This window comes from Bubalus bubalis, chromosome 11, assembly GCF_019923935.1.
Source record: "Bubalus bubalis isolate 160015118507 breed Murrah chromosome 11, NDDB_SH_1, whole genome shotgun sequence".
In the NCBI taxonomy this organism is placed as follows: domain Eukaryota; kingdom Metazoa; phylum Chordata; class Mammalia; order Artiodactyla; family Bovidae; genus Bubalus; species Bubalus bubalis.
In genome coordinates, this window is record NC_059167.1 from 55,044,829 (window position 1) to 55,069,122 (window position 24,294).

Genomic DNA, 24,294 nt, shown 5'->3' on the forward strand with positions numbered 1-24,294 from the left:
CGACTTTGGTTTTCTCCCCAGTAAAGAGATGATTCTTCTAGCTCCGGCAGTAACTGCAACTCTGTAATTTAACTGGCATTGATACCTGCAGAGTTCTTCAAGAGTTTGATTACTTTAAATCCACAGTATTAATTTTTTTAGTCCCAGTTGTATCTTAGAAATACACATGGAGCCCTGTTAAAAATAAAGATGTCCAGGTAGCACCATATCAATGCACTTAGAGACCCACAGCACCAAAAAGGTGACAGTCCCCTCTCTTACACATAATTCAAAATAAAAACAATACTAAATCATGAAACACATGTAAAGAAGTCCACCCTAGGATCATCAGTATCATCTTTCTAGATTTCATATATATGTGTTAATATCCTAGATCACATTTTTCTTATGAATCTTGAACCTTTTGTCCTTGTTTTCATTTTGATGGCCCCAGTTTTGCTACATTCCTCAGCCAGCACCTGTTCTTCATAGTGGATAACCATGTACTGCGAGAGCCTTCAGACCTGTAGTCTGAGCTCCCAGCGGGATGGGGTGGAGGGTGGGAGATTAAAAAGAAAAAACAGAGAGACAGAGACAGACTGTGTGGAAGCCTCCCAGACTGCCGAGTGGTCTAAGAAAAGTTCTGTAAAGCCACTGAGGAGTCTTCAAGCCAAAGTTGGCTATTAGAGGACCTCCCTGTCTCCCAGGAGTGGGTGAGCCCCAATATCCTTGCCATCCCCAGTTGGTGACTGATAGAAAACATGGACAGAGCAAATGAAGCTATAAATTCACAATGCGGCAGCCAGGTCCATGGTCACATCAGTTCTCTGTATTCTCTCAGCACTGAAGATCCATACCCCCAGGAAAAACCTTGTCCTGCTTAGCATTTTTGAAAGGTCTTGAGAACTACATTCAATATCCTATGACAAACCATAATGGAAAAGAAGATGAAAAAGAATATGTATGTATATATACAAGCTGAGTCACTTTGCCGTACAGCAGAAATTAACATGACATTATAATTCAACTATACTTCAATAAAAATTTTTAAAAAGCTTTCCATAACTATTAATCTAACGTGTCACAAAAAGTAAAAGCAAATATTATTGAATATGAAACACAAACCCACAAGGTTTTCACACCTGCAAACAATGCACCAAATGTTTAATTTCTCTCAATAGTTCATATGCAAGCAGTCGACTCCCAAAGCACTTTAAAAAACACAAAAGACATTGTTACACTTTATTAATGAATTACTTCTCACCTAGGGGATTAAATCAAACAAAAACGGTACAAATATTTGGAAGTTTATTTCTAAGCCGACGAGATGATGAATTTCTGGGTTTCCGTAAATTAATTTTTCTTAGTTCAATGTTTTGTACATGCCATCAATACAATATAATTACTTTAATATTCAGGATACTGTCAATAGCTGTGATTTATGAAAAATATAACTAGATATCTCAAATTCCTGATTAAGTCACTTTTAAAGACACAAAATATAAGTACACTTGAATAAACTGCAATTAATCACTGATACAGCAATTCTGCTTAAAGTTAAAAGTTTCTTGACAGAAAAAAAGTGATGTTGAAAAGGCAAAGACCACAATACTGAATCAAATATTTAGGGCATTAGTTATTATACCCTTTGTTTTGGAGCCTACAGTAAGTTTATAACTAGGAACATTTTTTAAAGTTTTAAGGCCAGTCTTAAAAAACATGAATAAGGATAGTAGAAATATTACCACACATATCAACAAAACAGAGCAAACCAAGTTTGTGCACAACTTCATTTCATTTCAGTGCCTTTAAGTAAACGTCATGTTAAAAAAATGAGTAAATTTTAGGGTTCATCCACGGAAATGAAAAACTTTTGAGCATTTTTTAAAAAGCTTTAATAGGCAGTGCATCTCTAACCAGCATAAACAAGATGCAGAAAGAACAAAAATGAACTGAGCCTGCTCGCTCAAAGGACACATCAACCAATGATTTTCCCACAGTGCTGCTAGATACCTTATTTTATTCACATATAAAGCAACTAGACATTTTTCATTCTTCCTACAGAAGTATTTAAAATACATTTCTAGGTATGCGTTAAAATTAAGTGTTATGATGCCCTTAAAAATCTTTCAACTTATAAAAAACAAGTTCTAAGTATATAAAAATATTTAATTTTTCATGCCTGACTTGAAAAACTTAAAGTGCGATATTTTCATGCATCAGCACAACTGTGCCACATAAGTTCATGTAAATAATACCCAAAACTTCCAGAGAACAGAGTATAGATATTTTAAGGTTTGATTTTCATTTGTCTTTACATTATAGTGAAAGGAAGAAAAATAAGCACCAGAGCAAGACATGTTTTTATTAAGAGAAAATAATGTTTTCCTGGGGGGAAAAAAAAGAAAGAAACACGTCATTTGTCCCTTGAATGGTCTTTCTTAAGTCAACCACTCAGTTTACCAAAAATGTTACATCAGTTCAATTACTGAACAAAATACACCACATTTTGTCCAAAGACACAATTGTCTAAAAGGCTCTCAGAGAACACTAGTCATTCTAAGCTCCTTTCTTATTTTTTAGTAGGGATTGTAATTAAAAACAAGTTTATTACCCTTGTTCCACAATTTTAACATTCATGGAAATTTCACTCTGAATTTAAAGTGGTATTTCTTTAATGGGACCATCGGGCGGCAGTGTAGACATGGACTGCTATCAAACACACAGCCAAATTGGGAGCCAAAACTAGGGGGGGGATGGAAAACGAATTACTCTAGAAAAAAATTTCAAAATGCAAGGATTCCTTGAAAAATTCTCTTTAGCAAGACAACGACGAGACGGTGATTGGCTTTTCTCCCAGCAGCGGCCCCTAGGACCTGTGATTAAGACAGTACTTGGGGCCTGAGAATTCTCAGTGATGACTGCTTCATCAATTTTTGCTGCTGTCTCATTGACTGTCCTTCCTCAATGGCACGACATGCTCTCTGGAAAACAAAATATTTATCACAAATGGTAAAGACAAGTACAGGCTCACGTGGTGGAGCACTCAAGGGTACGAGCTGCCCACACAGGTCCAAAAGGAAGAATACACAGTCAGTACATGTCATGCTAAGACCAGTCTGCCCACAACATATTATTCCAAGTTTATATATACATCCAAAGCTTCAACTTGAAGATCTTTTGGGAAAAGTAATGACTGTTGCTAATTATAACAGATTTTTTTTTTTTTTTTTGTCTTTCAGCTAAAAAAAGGAGGGAGCATTCTTTGAAATAAATCATTTACCTCTGCTGTGGTGGTATCCCGCAGGTAAATTTTCTGAATGTAGCCTTGATTGGCACTATCTTTTTTTTGGAACAGACCTTGTCTCTGTTTCAAAACAAATAATGACAGAAAAGAAATTATTATGGGGAAGGAAAAAAACCTATAACCTTTAACTGAGTACTTAAATGTCAACTCTATTTTATAATCAGCAGACTAAGCAAATACACATATTCAGGTCTGATAAGAAATAAATCATTTTTGGTACAAGGATAGTGACTCCGTATTTGTGAGTTGTTAGAATTTGTGAAATTGGATGAGTATACATCTATCTGCATAAAATGATGGCTTTCTGCAGGCGATGATAAATCGCGTACAGAGATACCACTTGATAACTCATCACATCTGACAAATCAAAAACCCTCCCTTTATTTCCTTGGCTGATAGATAAAATTTGTACATAATGTAAAATACACTGAGTCAATTCTCACCTCTGATGTGAAAGGAAAGTGATAACTGAGAGAACTGTAATATACATGCATACTGACAGGAAAGACACAGTCTTTCAGTGGTCTGAAAACTATGTTTCATATACCAAGGCACTCTTTCAGTTTTGAAACTCTACAATGAGGTAAGGCTGAAATACAAAATAGCATGGTTTCACAAGTGGTTTCTTTTACTTGTAAACTTCTTTGAAAAGAAAGGAAACATAAAGGATAATAGTACTTACATCTCTAACTATTGAATTGTATAATTCAGTAAGCGTTTTTCAGATAGTTTCAGTAATAGAGATAACATAATTATTGCTTAGGAAAAAATATAGAAATTACCATCTTTGGAATAACAGTTTCTACTTTTTTTTTTAAGGGTGAAAATAGAATTATATCATATATAAGAAAAATTATACATTACAAAGTAAAATGAGTTTGAGAATTAAGCAAAAGATAGGGTATCATTTTTGCTAATTACTTGCTATACAGTTAAAAAGTTTTTCCACAGAAAATGGAGAGGAAAAGACACAAAAGCATTATTACATACTTAAAATGCATTAGTCTTCTATAAATGCCAAACATTACTAAATGTGAGTGTTCTGGACATAATGCTTATAATAATCTCCTTAAATCCTAAAACAGGGAATCTTCCCAGGAGTATTTTATATTATAGCAAAACCATATCCTTATGAAGTAAAACAAACAACAAAAATAAAACCCACTTCTATTCACTTCCATTCTTCTACCAAAAAGGAACCTAACTCTTGCAGTGAACAGATTTAGTATTTCACTCAGCGCAATCAAGGACTGCCAGAAAACGAAGTACAGAACACAAGTTACATTTTCCTTTACTCTTCAGCATATGATAATAATAATAATCCTTCAAATACTTTATGCAGTTAACTGTAAAACAAGAGTCAGAAAGCACTCCTGGTTTCTATTCATTTAACAAATTTTTGACTCTAAAGGTGTGTGATTCATGTTTTCTTACCTCAACTGATATTTTGAGCAGATTTCCATCGACAGTGGGAGGCCGTACAAAATCTTCAAATAGATATTGCCAGTCTATGGACATATGGCCTAGGATTTCAACTTCCTTTACACAAAAAACTCGCCTATTTTGCAAAAGGAAACAGAAATATATAGGTATTGATAAAGACAGTTAATAGTTCTAATATTTCCCTCAACTAGATGCCATAGATATTACTTGCTTAGTAAGCAATATAACCTGGCACACTAAAAAAAGTATGCTTCACATTAATAAAAAAAGATAACTGTTAGATAAAGAGTGAACATCGCACAACTAACACAGCAGAACTTCAAAAATCCCCCTTCTGCCAATCTTGCAAAATTCAGGACAGTGTCATTTTAAAAAAACTGAGCAGAAAAATGAAATCATTCTCTTTAAAACACATAAGGAACAGGCTGTACTTTCATCCAGGAAGTAATAAAGGCAGAAGCCCCTGAAAATGTTTTACTTGGAAAATTATTAATTGCTTTTTACTGTCAATCATGTATGCCTTCTAATCAGGAAAGAAATGTCACAAACTTCAAACGTCAGCAAAGATTCATGATAGGCCTACTAATAAATACCAGGTTTGAACATTTTAATACTGATGTACTATATCACAGAGTGAGCAGCTCATTTTACTCAAAGCAATTAAAAAAAAAAATCACAGAATTCTTAAAGGGCATCCATCCACATTGATTTCCCAGTGTGTGATTCAGATTAGGTACTGATATAACTACACTTGATTCCAAAGTTTCTGTAACAGAAAGCAAAACTAGGAAAGGAGAGCTGTTGAATCTGTGAATGGACACGGTGCTGGAGAAACAAAGACCCGGCTTTCTACTTGAGAGGTTATTTATAGGCTAAAAGGGGAAGTGAAATTCACTCAGTCACGTCTGACTCTTTGTGACCCCATGGACTACACAGTCCATGGGATTCTCCAGGCCAGAATACTAGAGTGGGTAGCCCTTCCCTTCTCCAGGGGATCTTCCCAACCCAGGGATTGAACCCAGGTCTCCTGCATTGCAGGCAGATTCTTTACCAGCTGAGCCACAAAGGAAACCCAAGAATACTAATGGAGTGTGTGGAAAATTCTCTTGGCACACAGGAGGGAGGAACTGACTGTTGATAAACTAGGTAGGGTAAGAGCTGATTCTTGAAAGGAGGAAGTCTTCGAAGGAAATTATATTCTAGACAAAGGAAAGAGTGCAGTAACATATATGGCAGTACAAAAAAGGAAAGATTTATCTGAGGAATGTGGAGGTCTGCAGCTGGAGTACCGGACATATACAGCGGTGAGAAAATTAGCTTGGTGCCAGCTCTTGAAGGTTTTTTTCTTTTTTGGCGGGTGGGGTTGAGGGGGTAGTGGAGGTTGTTAAGAAATTTTGACTTTAATCTACAGATGATGGAAATGATATGATAAATTTTCTTATTGAAGAGTCATGGCCAATGGAGGAGAGATGGGGTAGACAGTGAAGGTGGGAAGTGACCGTAATAGTCCAATTAGGAAACAGCGAGAGCCTCATTTAAGGTGGTGGCTTGTGAGAAGAAGAAAGAGATATATTTTAGATGTTTAGAAGGCAGGGGTGAATGAACTCAGTGACTGACGGGGTAAGGACTGATACAGACCCCGGGCACTGTGTCTTTTTGCACAGGTGCTCCTGAAATTGTGGGTATATTTGGGACTGTGTGGAGCACTGTAGAAGTGCAGCATTCAGGGCCCCAGCCTACCAAGTGCCTGCAGTGACTCCAATGACTGTGACAACCTCCAACACCCCTCCCCATTCCAAACAGTCTTTAGGAAGTGGACTCCAGCTCCCCTACCCCCAGTCTCCTGCCTAGTAGAGACTCAGAGATTAGAGTTCAAGATAACTAATACAAATCATTGCATCAAACGCAATTCACCGTTTTGATTGTCTTAAAACTATACTGTTGACCATTTCGACAATACAATTGAACTCCTGCTGCCCTCAACCTCCTTCACTTTTTCCCTCCTGCACCACGTTTCCCGGAGTTCAAATCTTGGTCTTGTGAATAACACATTCTCTCAGGATGGTCTCTTGGATCTCAACTCCGTATCTTTATCCAAACTCCAAGTATCTACACCTATACTTATTTCTACACATCTCCTTGACCTTTACTTTGATATCTCAAAGCTATGTCAAACTCATTAAGTTCAAAATGGAAACAAGTCATCATCTTTTCCGCCAAACTACTGTAAATGGTACTCAAGCCAAAAACCAGCCAAGTCATCTGGTATTCCCTTTTCTTTCATATTCAGTCATCCAACCCTCGTCTCTAAAGGCTGCCCCTTCATACCTAAGGCAGAGTAACTCACTGAGCTGGTCAGGAATGTTATTTTACTAATTGTATTCTGAAAATCTCTACAAGTGATCCGATTTGAAATTACTATGATTTTGCTACTTATGATTTTAAATTACTATGATTTTTCAACTTACTTGAAGAAAAATAGATGTATAATGTACACGTTAATATTCCTACCAAATGCCTAAATCAAACAACTACTAAAATATTACATTCAATCCCCAAAAGATGGGTTTCCATTGCTTAGTATGGAATTACATAAAAAGTATAAAAACTACTCTTTAGATTGTTTTCTGAATATTTGGACTTAATTAATGGCCAAATCAGAGGACTAGCTAACTCTCTCTTAGAAACAGTTTGTAGATTTAAGCCTGAATTCTAAAGTTTTCCTTTCTCTCCTTCCCACCTAAAAACATTTAAATGCAGTAGTAAGAAATCTAATATATAAATGTTACCTACTCTAAGTGCTTTGCTTTAGTCCTAAAAAATACATAACTTGGAATGTTTTGAAAATTATTTACCTGTAATTAGAATAATTAAGGTAGATCTCAGGAAAATAAAACTTAGTAGTTTAGTCCAAGTTCTTTTATTGAGAAAAATTATCCACTACTCTCAAAATATTTAGAAAGAAAATGGGACACAAAGATATAATAACATACTTTTAAAAAGCTATGCTCCACCTCCAAAATAAAACCTAGTGAGAAAAAGTAAATTCATCCCCATAACTGGACGTACAGTTCACATATAAAGGTATCACTACTGTACTTATAAACTCTAATCGATTCTGTCTCTCAGAAGTTGTGTAACTTGGTTAAGCCTCTAAACCGTGCTTAGTCTCAGTTTCAGCATCTCTAAAACGAGAAGGTCAGAACAGATGATCTCGAAGGAACCATCCAGACCTGAATTTCTGTGATTCTATGACAATGAACAGGGCTTCCCAGGGGGCTCAGGGGTAAAGAATCCACCCGCCAATGCAGAAGATGCGGGTTCGATCCCTGGATCAAGAAGATCTCCTGGAGAAGGAAATGGTAACCCACTCCAGTATGTTTGCCTAGGAAATCACATGGACAGAGGAGCCTTGCAGGATACAGTCCATGGGGTCACCAAGAATCAGACAGGACTTAGTGACTAAAGAACAACAATGACAATGAACATTTTGCAGCTGAAGCATAGTTATCTAAATCCAATGTCATTTTCGTCTCCAAAATTCTTATAATATATATACAATTAGCATTTGAAAAGATGTCACTTGAAGTCAATACCTATTTGTAACCATAAGGCTTGCCTTCTTGTTCCCAGAAATAGCACAGTGGTATCGGTAAGTCTCTCCTTCTAACTTTTTGATGTGATTCTGAAAAGAAAAGAAGAGTCAAGATTTGTGTTGTAACATGCATCTGAACAGTATTTCCAATACCTTATATTAGTGCCAGTTAGGAAAAAATTATTAAAACCAAAAGCACAATTCTATAGATTGGCACATGAAGCTAGAAAAATGTTCACAGCATTTTTATAAATAAACTTTCACTGAGCCTTAAAAGTCAAGTAACTATGAAATGCTTACTAAGCAATCTTCTAATAAAATACACTTTGTTGTGTGATAATTCCAAAACTTTTAAATAGTTTTACCAGAAATAATCACAAATTTCATTTATATGAACCAACACTAGTATAAAACTGGACATTAACATTCCAGAGGTCCTTAACCTGGGGTCCTTGGAAGGACTTTGGAAGGCCTATGAAATACCATAAAAAAAATACAAAATTTTGAAAATGTGTTTCTGAACTTGTTTCCAGAGGACAGTTCATATTTTTCATCAGATTTTTAAAGGGGTCTGTTATCCTTCTCAAAGGTTAAGAACCACTGATCTACAATAATAAAAATAAGAAAATTTCAAGATAATGAATATTGTTGAATATTTGGTCTTATATATTAAACATGCATGAGGAGTACAAGTATGTACTAGAATTATATTCCTGGCAGAAAAGAAAACTTAATGGCAATCTTAATATAAACATGAAGAAGTTCTAAGATTTCAAACAGCTGGCACAATTTATTACTGAATACAATTACAAGCATAAAATAATTCAAGTATAAATAGTAGCACATTAAAAGACATTTTTTTTAACTATCTCAAAACTATTGTGACCTCAATCAACAAACATTAAATATCAATAAAGTTACATTTACAATTAATGCTAATGAAATATTACTGACATTATATATAATGCATAATTAAAAATTAGAAGAGAAAATATATGAAAATATAAAACATAAACATACCCAACAAATAAGATAATAACAATTTATAACCAAGAATACATCAATATTATCAAAAGGATAATATAATCAATAATAATCACAAGCAGAGAAAGCACACTTGTTTATTATTTCAATAGCAAAATACACAATTTTTTTTTAAAGATCCTTGGTTCCATCATTCTTTGACCAATTACGAAAAGCCATGAACAACAAAGATGAATCCCTAAAGAATGGGGGTCTCAACCTCAGAATGGATGTCTCAACTTCAGAATGAATCTCAGAGAGAAGTGAAGTTTAACAGTTACTTGTTTCATATCTTCCTTGTGTGAATTAACTAATATCTTTTAATATTTATACCTTAATTCCTTTAAAATGAATATAAATGAAAATAACAATTTAGTATATTTATTTTCAGTCTTGAAATTTAAATATGTTAAAACATTTAGATCTGAGATGAAATGTACAATACTACTCACTTTCCATCTTCTACCATCTTGTATGCATTTTCGTTAGTTATAAGCTTTGCATTTTAAAAAACTAAAGCTTTTAAAGTATATTTTACCACCATAACACATTACAGAAACCTAGTTTTCAGCACTTCTGAAACCCACTACACTCTGAGATTCAGTCTCTATGGCAGATGAGTTTATAAAATATCCACTCTTCCTTCCCAAAAATGCAACTGGAAGAATTTATAATATTTAGCAAAAGCATTCAATTTTTTCAAGTAAATTCGAAGGAAATAATACAAGATATGAAAAAGCAATGTGTATAATGATGTTTATTACATCATTATGTTATCATAGTATCATTAATGTAAAATATATTAAACATATATATAGTATCATAGTGTCATTAATGTAAAATAACGGTAACAGCTCTAATGTCAAGAATTGGGAATAGTCAAATATATGAGGTAAAGTTAGCTCAATAGATAATGCAAGAATTAAAAATGAAGCATTTCTAAGAACCAGGAAAAATATAATTAAGACAAAAAAGCAAGGAATGCCATTTTAAATATTATATAATCATTAACTATGGGAAGTAAGATGAATATTAAACAAAAACTGGCTATACATATATATATTTCATATATGTCTCTGTGTAAGTATTTATGTGTGTGTGTGTGTGTGTGTGTGTGTGTGTGTGTGTGTAGATGGTAATTATCCTGGGAGAAGAGAGGATAAGTAGAAGAGTATATCCTATGAAAACACAGAATATAATTCAGTAACTTTTAAAGCTCACTCTTAAAGAATGCAGAACAATATTCAGAGAAAAGAAAAGGGGGTAAATCCAAAGATTCCCAAATTATTCCAAATTATTTAGAATGTACCCATATTATAGTAAGCACTAAGGAAGATATAATTTTACCCTCTAGTGCTCTTCAATATTTACACATTTTGTTATACTTGGTCCATTAAGGACAGAAGTCTCATTTCATTTGGATATCCAGCACAGTGTAGATAATCAAATACTTAGTTCCTAACTAACTGATTTCAACAAGATAGTAAGGGATGAAACAGCCTAAACTTCTTAACTATCCATGCCTACCCTTGCTACCCATGGAAAAAAGTTACCAAGCTCTTTTCTTAATGTACAATCATTCTATTTCTTCCAGTTCTCATATCTTAACGAAAACTACTGAATCACACACAATGACTATATTTAGCTAAAATAATAAAGTTTCTTGAAGTTTTGTGCTTACAGACACGCGGGTGGAAAAAAGGGAAATCATGAGGAAAAGAACACTGTAAAGACCTACATGATCAAAAAGTAAACAGTGAAGAAAAAATTTTTCCCAGAAGTCTCATTAAAATTGTATTAATAATATTTTCAGGAAAATTGAAAAAATATTACTTTTACCTAAGAAGAAAGAATAATTATTAGTGATGATTTAAGATAGAATCTTGAATTAGTTACTGTGCTTGATTCTCATAGAAACTGCATATGAGGCGCTATTTCTGCCAACCCTCAATTATCTAGGCACAAGAAAAGTTTTTCAGCTACAATTTTAGGCAGGCTAGTGATGTCGTTCTTCTATTTTAAAGTGCTTGTTTCAAATAGGAAGCTTCCCTGGTTCAGACGGTCAAGAATCCGCCTGCAATGCAGAAAACCTGGGTTCGATCCCTGGGTCAGGAAGATCCCCTGGAGAAGGAAATGGCAACCCACTCCAGTATTCTTGCCTGGAGAATTCCATGGACAGAGGAGCCTGGTGGGCTACAGTTCGTGGGGCTGCAAATTCTTCTATAAAGTGCTTGCTTCAAATATGAAGCATTCAATTTATTATTTTGATAACTATAGTTTAAAAATATATAATGCAACTGAACAGTTGTATGTTTAATAGCTTCATTCTCTTTAAATGTAAAACACAATAAATCTAAATTCATAATTTGTTTCCAATTTTGGGAGGAAACATGAAAGTTGCTAGATAAGATACTACTAAATCTAACATTTTTATCAATTATAGAAAAAAGAGAAATCAAAATATAACATGTTGAAAGTTTACTCTGGGGTCGCTAATTTCAAAATCATAGTTTATATTTTTTAAATTTCCATTAGGATTATGCATCTTCTTGAAGGATTTAAAAGCAAAAGAGATTGGTTTTTAAATATAAAGACATCCATCAATTCAAAAGCCACACAAGTAATCTGCTTAATTACATGTTCAACTTCTATTTTTACATCTAATAATTGTGAAATAAGCATAACCAATAAGGAGACTTAATTTTTAAAAAGTATAAATACAAAGGGCTAAGACTATACATAACATAATTAGAAAATGATTGCGATTTATCTAGCAGGAGTATAGAGAAGTTAAAATAGAAAAAGAGGCAAGGGAATAAATTCTCAAAATTGATGCGCCAATACTTATTTGAGGTTGAGGGACTGATCCAGAGCAACTGACTATTGTTTAGTCGTTCAGTTGTGTCTGACTCTGTGACCCCACAAGCTGTGGCCCGCCAAGTTCCTCTGTCCACAGGATTTCCCAGACAAGAATGCTGGAGTGGGTTTCCAATTCCTTCTCCAGGGGATCCTCCCAACCCAGGGACTGAACCTGAGTCTCCGGCATTGGCAGGCAAATTCTTTACCACGGAGCCATCAAGGAAGCCCAGAGCAAGTGATACTCCATTTCTTAAAATATATGCCCCAATCAATAGTTTTATAACTTGAGTAAATTTATGGTGATTTATGAAACACAGTTGTGTAATTCTACCAGCAGGACTCATATACATAAAGAACACACAGATTGGACATAAGAATTATTCTTTTTTTTTTTGCAACTTTACCAGAAATGCATATGAATACCATAAGAAAAGGTGAAATTCTCAGGATGACAGTAAAAGTTCAATAAAGTATCCCTCCAACTAAATATAAAACAAAGTTGATTTCCTGCATCTTTTCATCTTTTATATTGACCTCTTATTCCTGTACAATATTACCAGGAATATCACAGTTTTTATCTGTAGCCAAGCCACTACAATAAAAAGTTCAGAGAGAGGTAAGAAATGTAAAGATAATTTCATCAAAATGGACTCTCACTCTAAATAAATCAGGACAGTCAATTAATACCACAGTTTGTTTTGATTTTTAAGGATGAAATCAAGTAGCAGTATACAAAACATTTACTCCTGTATTTCCAGTTCTTGCTGTGTAGGCAGAAAAAAGAAAGAAAATAAAGTTAGAAGCATGCAGAAAGGTAAAATGTAATCACATACTATAAAAACCAAAGGCTAAGAACAATGAAGAGTCATTTTATTTTAAAGTCAAAGTAGAAAAATATTAAAAATTTTATTTTGGAGGAAAGCTAGTCATGAGAGAATAGCATTTCACATATGTGTATATTGTTTATGTTACAAAATTAAAACTAAAATATAAACCAAAAAAAATTCCAAAAAAGTTTCAAGGTTTTAACAAAAGATTATAATTGTACATATAATCTTTTTTTCTCTCCTCCAGCTTCTGTTTACCTGAATAAATCTAGATTTACAATACAGGACAAATAAATTAATTTGGTTGAGAGAAAAGGAAGCAGCGAAATTCCAATAATTAGCTATAAGCAGAGGACTGAAGTTTAACAACATAAATGAAAGGCGCTCAGTACAAACAGTAAAAAAGCCTATGACTACTTTCAACATTATCCTTTCTGCACTAAAAAGCTTTGATCCTGTGCAGAAAAGAAAAAAATGATGAGTTACTCCTATTTGATATGCTATGCTAATAAAATAAAACAAATAATCAAATTCTACCCTGCATACCATTGTTTCCTGTGTAATCTTTAAAGAAGTTCATGAATCAGGAACTCTAGGAACCAGCCATGAAGCTCTGACCGTAGAAATCTTTAAAATTCAATTTCACTCATGACCATAAAGAACAGAATTTATACCTCAAATATGTCATAGCCCTCAGACTCCTGTCGGTCATAAGGGCGAATGATGCCATCTTCACGGATCAGGCGAGGGGAACGGAGCCTGGACACATCCTCTGTTGATTCTGCAACCCTGTGTAAGTACATATAAGAAAACACATGAGAATCTCTCAAAATAACATAAATGTATTATTGTATTGATTCAACCACTATCCTGTGTAACACATGAACCATGAATACTGTGCTGAGTCTTGTCAGACTCTTGTGACCCAGGGACTATAGCCTGCCAGGCTCCTCTGTCCATGGGATTTCCCAGGCAAGAATACTGGAGTGGGTTGCCATTTCCTTCTCTAGGGGATGTTCCAAACCCAGGGATCGAACCTGCATCTCCTGCATTGCAGGCAGATTCTTTACCAACTGAGCTACCAGGGCAGCTCCACTATGTAACACAATATATCAGTATTTGATAAACGGTAATTTTAAATAACTTGCAAAATAATGTGACAAATATTAAAACCAGGTCAGTTTGACTTCATGTTCCCCCACCTTTTCTTAATAATAAAGGCGAGGAGTAGGCCATCCACTCTTTTATTCCATGGTGTCTAGCACAGTGCCCGGCATATAGTAAGGACCAATAACCATTTGTCAAATAAAAGAGAAAATGAGCCATTAAAAAAAAAGTCTCTTCTTACACCTCTCTGGGGGAGCTCTAACCTTGTGGACCAGTAAGAGTTCTCAATCAGACTTTAAGGTTCTTAAGGACAGGCAGAGTATTTAGCATACTTATGTACTCCTAGAAACAATCAGCACATAGACACATGGCCTGTACATGGTGTACATATTTAATTACCTCTGAATCCCCTGGAAGGTGCTACTGGCCATATCTATGATTCCACCAGTTGGACGAGCCACAGCACCCACAAGCCCTTTTCCAATCCCTTTGAAGAATCCAGCAGCTCCTTCCTTTTTGGCACCTTCATAAAACCAGACAATGAAAGTATAAAGATTTTAAAATCAGCAACTTCGAACTCAACAAACGGCTAAGTCAAATACTGAATGGTTTTACCCAGGAAGCTCCTAGAATTTGACGTTCTAAAGAGGTTAAATTTAATCCTAACCTGTGATAAAACAGTGGTTTTCAAAGTATATTAAAAATGCAAAATTATGAGGCCCCACTCCCAGCCAGTAATCTGCATTTTTACAAACCCCCAAGGTAATCCTAAGGCACACTCAAGTTTTACAACTAGTGATCCAGGAGTTTAGTTAGTAACTATGACTGGAGGATCTAAGAATTGACCAGAAAATATTATTCTTATTATTATTGCCAACCATCAGGAGATTTTTCAAGAAGTGTACTTTTTAAAAAATATAAGAACTTCATAAAAATATAATTCACATTCCATATAATTCACCCATGAAAGTATACAAATAAAACATTTTTATAGTATATTCACAGCTCTGCAACTATCACCATAATCAATTTTAGAGAATTTGCATTATTTCAAAAAGAAAGCCCATGCCTATTAGCAATCATTTCCCATTTTTCCCCAAACCCTCTTCCCAATTCTATGCAGTTTACCTCCTTCCTCCCTACCCTGCAGATCTAGGCAATCACTGACCTAATTTTTATCTGTATGAATTTGCCTATTCTGGTCAAACAGAATCATACAATATGTGGCCTTTTGTGACTGGCTTTTCTTCACTTAGAATCACACTTTCAAGGTTCATTCATCTTGTACTTGTATCAATACCTGACTTCTTTTTATAAATGGATGTTAACCCATTTGTATGGCTTATACCACATTTTGTTTATCCATGCATTGGTTGATGGACATTTGGATTGCTATTACATTCTGGTTATTATCAGTAATATTTTTATAAACATTTCTGTACAAGTTCTTGAGCAAACAGAGGCTTTCAATTCCCTTGCGTATACACCTAAGAGCGGAATTGCTGGGTCACATATATAAGCTCTATCTTTATATCCAGCTGTCCCAGTACCGTTTGTTGAAAAGACTATTCTTTTTCTATGGAATTATCTTGGCACCCCTGTCAAAACGCAATCGGCCATAACAATAAACATGTATTTCTGAAACCTGAATTCTACTCCATTGATCTATATGTGTGTCTGTATGCCAGAAACACCTGTCATAGCTACTTTAACTTTACAGTACATTTTAAAACTGGATCGTGTAAGTCCTCCAACTTCATTCTTTTTTTCCCCAGATGTTTTTGACTATTCAGAGTTCCCCTGAATTCCCATATAGATTTTAGAATCAGTTCATCAATCTCTGAAAAAAGAAACTATTGGGATTTTGATAGGGATTGTACTGAATAAAGAATGTGCTTTTTAAACTAGGATTAAAAAAAAGTCAATTGCTATTGAGAGTCCAAGAGAATCTAGTCTAACAATAACATCTATTACTTTTACCATGTATCAACTCTTCAGACTTTGTACAGAAAGGAAACATTCTCAACCTACCTTCCACAGGCTTTGTTATTATTCCAGTCACTCCACCAACAACTCCCTGAGAGAGAAATTATAGATCAAGTCAAGCCTGAATGGAAGGTGCTTAATTTTAAACCAACCACTAGAGGTCTCTACAGACATATTATTACAGGAATAACTTTTTTTTAAAAAAAAAACAAGGACTTGACAGAGAATATGCACGTATAAGTGAGTTCTCTGATTTTTAAAATATTACCTCATAGCACATATTAAATGAAGCACTTTATAGAAGCAGAACTTTTTAACAGACAGAAGAGTAGAGAAGGTGAAAATTTTTTACATCTGACTCTGACACCAATCACCAGCTGATTTGTGTGCGTGCGTGCTAAGCCACTTTAGTCATGTCCAACTCACTGTGACCCAGTGGACATTAGCCCACTAGGCTCCACTGTCCATGGAATTCTCTAGTTGATGCAATCTCTTTAAGCCTCAGTTTCCATATAAGTAAAATGAATGAGTTGAGAAAATTAGAGATCTAATTATAAATTCCAATGAAAAGGTAAAGGAAAGTGAAGTCTCTCAGTTGTATCCGACTCTTTGCGACCCCATGGACTGTAGCCTATCAGGCTCCTCCGTCCATGGGATTTTCTAGGCAAGAGTGCTGGAGTGGATTGCCATTTCCTTCTCCAGGGGATCTTCCCAACCCAGGAATCGAACCCGGGTCTCCCACATTGCTGGCAGACGGTTTACTGTCTGAGCCACCAGGGAAGTCCAAATTCCAATGAAGTTACTTCATAATTTAGTGCAAGTGTGGAAAACCGAAAATGAAGGGACCTCTCATGGACAGCAAATAACCTGACAAATAAAGCGCTTAGAGGAGACAATACACGTTACAAATCACAGGCACAAACACAGCAGTTAACAGTCTACTGAATTAATTTCAAAATTTAAAAAGTAATATTTGTGCATTCTTTACATAACTTTCAAGTAGTGTTAATAACTAAAAATAGCTGTATATCACACAGAAAAAGAACTGACGGATGTATACTATACTGAAAAGATTAGATACCTCTAGGAAGAGGAGAGGGATAATCAAAGGGTACTTTATAGCCTTACCTAGGTTCCCATTACCCACTTAAAAAAAATAACTTAGAAGTTCTTATAATTACTCATAAGGAAGATAGTCATGTATTACCTGTATAATTGAATGGTATAGTCCTGAAAAGTCATGAAAGGTAGTTCCTGGTTTATAACACATAACCTGTGCACCTGCCTTCTACAGAAACGGTTGACTGATGATGACCTGAAGACGATGACTCTCTCCCTCCAGTTACCTCCACATTCCTCTGCTCCACTTCCCCACCTTCCACACTAGTGCTAATCTGCCATCATTATAGTTTTCACTCCAGCCCAAGTACCAAAGTCTAGGGATGGGCTGGGGGGGGAGGGTAGACTGATGCTGATAAAAGGAAAGGAGAACAAAAAAGGAAACAGAAAGTGTGCAATTTATCACTACTGTTGCTCTGACAGACTTTTACTTACAAGCAGTGTTCCACGTGCCACACAACCAGTACATATGCTAAAGTGTATCTGTAAGTTAGTATTTCTTGAAGATTCAGCAGGAGACTTACAAGCAGCAAGCCCTTTCCCCCTCTGGCCAGGCTGTCACCAAAATCTTTAGGCTGCCGACCCATCTCTTCTCTTCTTTTTTGCTGATATTCTTTGTCCATTGTAATTGCTGCCAAACCTTTTCCAACAGAGCCGGTGATTCGAGATACAACTCCTGCTGCACCACCTATCAAAAGGCCCAGAGAAGTAAATCACACTGTTTCTTTGATGAGCATTATCACAATAGAGAGCATGTGGCTGCTTGAAACTAACAGGTGCTTAAAATTCTGTCTCCTACACAAAAAGGCAGATATTGATTGTATTCAGTTCCCACTTAGCAAGAAGAGGAATAAAACTATTTCAAGTACACTGATTAACAAATCTATGACATATTAAAAAAAAAAAACCTCAGATCAGTGTCGAATTATTTTCCATTTAAGAACAAATGAACATGTCTTTTAGAAGGATTATTATACAGCGAAACCCTCTTTTCTTAAACATAGTCATTTATTTTTTATAAACAATGAATTTAATAATAACTTATAATAATATAATTATATTTAGACACATACACACACAAATATGTAATACATACCTACTGTGTGTCCAAAGAGACTTTTTACTCCAATTACTAACCCCTCAGCAAATTCTTCAGGGCCTTGAACAGCACCCTGGTTGAAAATTTAAAAAAAGTTTGCTACTTAAAATTTAAATACGTTTAAGATTTTTGAATCTAGTATTTCAGAATTTCCATGAAGATACAGAATCCCAAAGATACGTCAACATTGTGCTGACAGTTTTCATCTTCTAATCCCAAAACTGAAGGAACACCTATTCTGTCTGAAGATACTTTCAACTCACATGATCTTAGCAAACCCTTTAAGAGGACAAAAAGTGGAGAGGAATAAATCATTGGCTTCAATCAAAATTGGAAATTGGCCTTCCAGGACCAAGAGCCATCAGACTGTTAAAGCAAGCCACACTGACAGCAAGACTAACAGCCCACACAGTTTGGGCTCTCCTGTTTTTCCATTTATTCTTTTTGCTTTGTCCTTCTGAAACCCTCACCACACTGGGATCCTGCATCCTTTAAATGGAGGAGAACAGGTTAGAGGAAAGCTTGACTATGAAACAAAGTCAGCTTTCAATGCCTGCTAGTTCTTTACACAGTGGTGACGCAGTTTTGAAATGTTCTCAGCCTACTTAGCACTCTCCCTAACAACTACCTCCTAAATCCCAGAAAATGTAGGCATGCTTTACTACCCAGATACTAGAAGTGCTCCGTTAGTTCTAAAACAATCTTTTACTGTTATCTCTAGTAATTTTAAAAATATATAAAATTGATATACTTGGTATTTGAACATTATTCAGTTCCAAGATACAATTAAAATATGAATTATCTGTCATAAAAAGTAGAACATCCGTTTTTCTATACTACACTTAAAATAAATAAAAGACCAATACCTGGAAGGGTTCATAGAAAAGAGCTTCAAAGCCTTCAGATAGACCTCTAATTAATCCAAACGGGTTTCCAAGTACATCTAAGCCCAATACAAGGACATACATCTGTTTCAAGAACTACAGGAAAATAAATAAATAAATAAATGAAGTTCTTTGCAACCATTGTAAGAAAATACATCATGAACCAATGTGGAAAAAGTGGGATACTGACTAAATTAGGTTGTTAAAGGAAAACTCTGCAGTGACGTTTTACTATGTTCCAGGCATTATGCTCGTACTTTACATGGGACTTTCAAATGGGATAGAACTCAGGTTTGAGGCAAAGTCGGCCCTTTATCAGTTACATAACCTTGGACAAGTCGTGTAGTCTCTATAGGCCCTGCTCTTTTCATCTGTAAACTGGGAGGCATGGCTGAGTATGCATATTAAATGAATATATATTTCAATAATTGGTACTCATTTTTGTTACATTATTATCAGTATTGCTATGAACTAAGTGGGTTGATAACCAAAACAAAAAGCCAAATGAAAAAATATCCTTATTTGGACATGTAAAAATCAAGTTTAAACACCATAAGAGAAAAGACCTTTCAGCAGAGGAAGGCAAGAGGAATGTCCCCCATAGCAATGGCACTCGTGTGTGCATGCTCAGTCGCTTGAGTCATGTCCGCTTCTTTGCAACCCCATGGACTGTAGCCCGCCAGGTTCCTCTGCCCATGGAATTTTCCAGGCAAGAATACTGGAGTGAGTTGCCATGCCCTCCTCCAGGGAATCTTCCTGACTCGGGGATAGAACCTGCATGTCTTATATCGACGGCATTGGCAGGTGTGTTCCTTACCCCTAGCACCACCTGGGAAGCCCAATGGTACTCTAGTGCCCCTAAACAGCTACTGTGTCTCTGTGCACAGACTTCAAACCATGGAGTAACAGGCATCAGTAAGAGGAGCTTGGTTTCCTGGCAATTCTACTACACTATTCTTAGAAACTATAGTCACTGAAGGAATAAAATGTAACGACCCTTAAATCACTATTCTTTCCCAAAGTGGTAAATGTATAATTGCAAAAGGAAAACACACTAAAGGAAACTTTTAAAAAGGTTTACATAGTTGGCGGGGGGGCAGAGGTGGGGAGGTGGAATTAAAGAAATAGAAGTTAATCATTCCAGAAAACTACTAAGTAATGAGATTGTGAATTGCAGTAAGTTAGGTAAATGTCACCCACTACAATCATAAATGCTTTGCTTTGATATTTTATGAAGTATCTTCTGTATGAGCTACTGTTAATATGACAGGAAGTTACCTGTTCACTGTAATGTCTAACAACACTCCACATGAGCTGATCTCTGTTGTAAAACTGATACCGAATTTCATAATAAGCAAGTCTGGGAGGAGAAAGAGTCAAAAGTACTAAGATTATCTTTTGGAAAAAAAAAAAAAAGACTTAAAATTTCAGTGATAAATTAATCATTTCTATGTCATAATTAGGTTTGTACATATAATTTGAGATATTAAATATTAGGATGCCAAAACTATGATAAAAATAGTACATTGTCATGCAAATCTTTCATAAACACATAAAGAGTAAAAAGTTGACCACAATCCCACTACACAGTGAATTTTTTTCTTAAACTTTTTCTTTTCCTCATTTTCCACTTCAGATTCTTTCTTTTCTTTTCTATGCAACTGAAAAATATTAAAACACTCTGTATGCATTGTTATACTCAACATTTTAGATAAATATTCTTTTAGGTTTTCAAATTTTGATGTAACCATTTTTAATAACATAGCATTCCATCATGTGGATGGCTCAAACAATTCTTTCATGATCAGATATTTCTAAATATTGACGTAATAATCAGAGTTGCCATGTGTATTCTGAATATAACTTTGGCTGCATTTCAAGATTATTTTCTGACCGAATTCCTACCCAAAATAATTACTGAGTGAAAGACTACAAAAACAATTAAGACTCTTGATATATATCCCTCTTCACTCGTACATATGACAAAAAAAAAAGTCCATTTCTTAGATGCACTTCTCTCTCGTACTAGGATTTCTCATATTTTGAAATCTTTGATAATTTGCTTTAATTTGCATATATTCTTTGATAAATAATAAAGCTAAACATTTCTAATATCTATTAGCCACTGTATCTTCCCTTTCATGAATTAGTTAACATTGTTCTCTAGTACCTATAGCATTCGAATTTTTAGGTTAAAAATTAAATTATTAATCTTTTGCTATACTTGTCATATCATCCCAGTTATTTGTTTTTTAATTATTTTCATTGATTTTGTTTTAAGAGTCTAATTTTTATGTAGTCAAATTAATTTTTATTCTTCCATCAGGATTTTTTCCATTGCTTTTAAACATAGGAAGGTTTCCTTTTATTTAGAGATTTGATAGCAATTAACTTCTGTTTTTCCTTAGTCTTTCTCTTTCCATTTGAATTTAATATTTAAGCCTTTGAGTCCTATAAAATTTGATAGTGTACAAGGTAAAAATAGTATTAATGAATTTTTTTCTCTAATACCACTGTGGAATATTCAATTCAATAAATATTCATTGAATTTGTATGTATCTGGCACACACAAATATTCTTATATTAAAGGTAGCAAGGAGCTATTATCTATACTTTGCCACAAATTATTCTGAAATCTAATCCTAGTGCTATATATTTCTAAATATAATTTCACTTAAAACATGGTCCATTTATAACCTACTACTAAAATAATTCAATGTTTGTACTATATTCATGTATTATCTAGATGCTGATAACTGAAAAAAATGTTAGACTCTTTACCTTGTCATTATGAGTAAAATAAATATACCTAAAGTCCAAACTATTAACAGTGTAAGTAGTAAGAATTACCACTTTTCTAAGGTAACTTCTAGCACAAATGAAAAGAATGAATATCCAGAAACAGCATCCTGGTATAAAACCTCCTAACACACTTCACCAGAACTCTTACTTGAATATAAGGTCATCCACATCAGTCAGAGTAGCACCGATGCTTTTCAACAGCAGGTTAACAGAATGAATTGGAATCAATTCCTGTTTCTCTTGGTTTGACTCCTCACCACCAGAACCCAAAGACAAACTCAAGTGCAACTAAAAGGAAAATAATGTTCAATAAATGAAAACTAAAAACAAAAATATTTACATACATGGACACCAAATTGTCCAGACACAAACAAATGTATCTTTCAATTAGAATCCTAAAGAAAACTATTATATTACTCTATACATTACACAGAACAGCTCTGATCCTCATATATACTTTCTAATAAAATACAAATCAATTTGTCCAATATAGTTCCAAAATGGAACTATAATTTTATTCAAACTTTATATATAACATTGTGTTTATATGGAGGAAACCAAAAAAAAAAAAAAAAACACTTTGCAAAAACAGCATAATCATTTTAAGAGGAAAAACATGTCAACTGGCCTATCAGCAGTTTAACTCAAAATAACGGATAATCATTTCTACAAGATAAATAACTTTTAGTAACAATTAACAAGAATAACCGCAGTATAATTACACGATAACGCTGTAACAACAGCATGACAATTATGGCAACACTTTAGCAAGTTCCAAATAAATGGTTAAAAGAATAATAAGGTTTTCAGCTTCCACAACCCCTTCAACTCAGGACTTAACCATGAGATTTTCACGTTCCCATTTAGCTTCTTCTACTTTGTGCTGCATCAACATTAGTGTGACAGTGCCAGAAGATACAGCAGAAGGTAATTCAATGTGTTAGGTCGAGCAGATAACTCTGCCTTCTCATTCTGCCAATTCTCTAGGCATTCTCCCTCATCAACAGAGAGCTCAATAGAGGGAACTTGTGGAAAAGCTAGGAAAGCCTGGTTGTTGAATTTTTTCTCTCATGTGGACTTTTGTCCATCTGCAGACTTCTAGAGGACTGGGATTCATGAAAGGCAATCTTAGGTGAAAAGAGATCCAGCCTTTTCCTACAGAGTAAGAAAATGACCATGATAGTCATAATTTTAGTTATTCAACTTTATGGGACAATTCCCAGTGCACCTAAAAACGTTGTTACTTAGTTGCTCAGTCAAGTCCGACTCTCTGTGACTGAACGGACTGTAACCTGCCTCAGTCCATGGGATTCCCCAAGCAAGAATACTGGAGGGGGTTGCCATTTGCTTCTTCAGGGGACCTTCCCAACACAGGGATTGAATCCATGTCTCCTGCTTGGCAGGAGGATTTTTACCACTGAGTCACAATATGTATAGGTAAATTATAAACCTGTAATACCCCATGGAGATTATAAACCCCATGAAGTCATTTTATATCTTCAACAACAACTTCAATAGCAGGTCTTCAGTTAACAATTTGTTGAAGGTATTGTCCAATCTCATAAAGAACTGATTTTTATTTAGTAATGAAAAAGAAATTGTGTATAACTCACCACATAAAACAATATCAATTCTGAACCTAACACTATCAATGTTTGATATCACCAAACTAGTATATCAATTTAAAATAATAACTTCATTTTATAAATCCATTCACTTAGCTGAATGGATTGGTGAATGCAACTGACAATAATGTGCTGTTAACAGTTTTTTAGAATGTAAAGGATCATCAATATTTTTAAAGAGTTACTTAATTGTAAATCTGGCCCATTACACAAGTTTAGAGCTTTATGGTTGATAGCATTTGTGGATTCTCTAAGCAGTCACCTTTCCCTAGAAAAGCTAAAAGGAATAACAAAAGGAGACAAGGAAATGGGTTCATAAAGGACAAAATCAGGCAAGTGAAAGATATCCAATTTTCCACTCCCCTAGTTACAATCAAATTTTGGAAGGGTGGAAAATACCACATCAACAGTGTAACAGCAACTTCAGCATTTCCACATGCTGGTTAGGACACCCATTATAGCTTTCTATTCAGACAGGGAGGAGTTACAAAGCACAACCACAACATTAAATGTTGGTGAGCACGTCTTTGCTTAATTAAGAAATGCTTTTGTCAGCTTCTTCCTTGAAGAAAGGGGTTATTAATTCAAGACTAGAGATCATGCTCTGGTGGTTTCTCTATGGGAACTGTGGCTGTACAT

General features: G+C 34.9%; 1 protein-coding gene across 2 annotated transcripts in view; it reads right to left on the reverse strand.

The window, feature by feature from the left end:
* Positions 1-1,207: 1,207 nt before the first annotated feature.
* VPS13C (vacuolar protein sorting 13 homolog C) overlaps positions 1,208-24,294 on the reverse strand; it is a 190,056-nt gene continuing 166,969 nt past the window's right edge. Inside the window, exons 72-83 of one of the 2 annotated variants that reach the window (XM_025295705.2) lie at positions 22,179-22,318; positions 20,507-20,588; positions 19,211-19,324; positions 18,342-18,417; positions 17,770-17,933; positions 16,172-16,217; positions 14,540-14,663; positions 13,708-13,822; positions 8,326-8,414; positions 4,721-4,844; positions 3,263-3,346; positions 1,208-2,963 (exon numbers count right to left, since the gene is read on the reverse strand). In XM_025295705.2, coding sequence (XP_025151490.2) covers positions 2,862-2,963; positions 3,263-3,346; positions 4,721-4,844; positions 8,326-8,414; positions 13,708-13,822; positions 14,540-14,663; positions 16,172-16,217; positions 17,770-17,933; positions 18,342-18,417; positions 19,211-19,324; positions 20,507-20,588; positions 22,179-22,318 — 1,260 coding nt within the window. In that variant the 3' untranslated portion in view covers positions 1,208-2,861. Of the gene's footprint in view, positions 2,964-3,262; positions 3,347-4,720; positions 4,845-8,325; positions 8,415-9,432; positions 12,971-13,707; positions 13,823-14,539; positions 14,664-16,171; positions 16,218-17,769; positions 17,934-18,341; positions 18,418-19,210; positions 19,325-20,506; positions 20,589-22,178; positions 22,319-24,294 lie in introns of those variants that run through there. The other variant, XM_025295707.2, reaches the window with a different exon arrangement.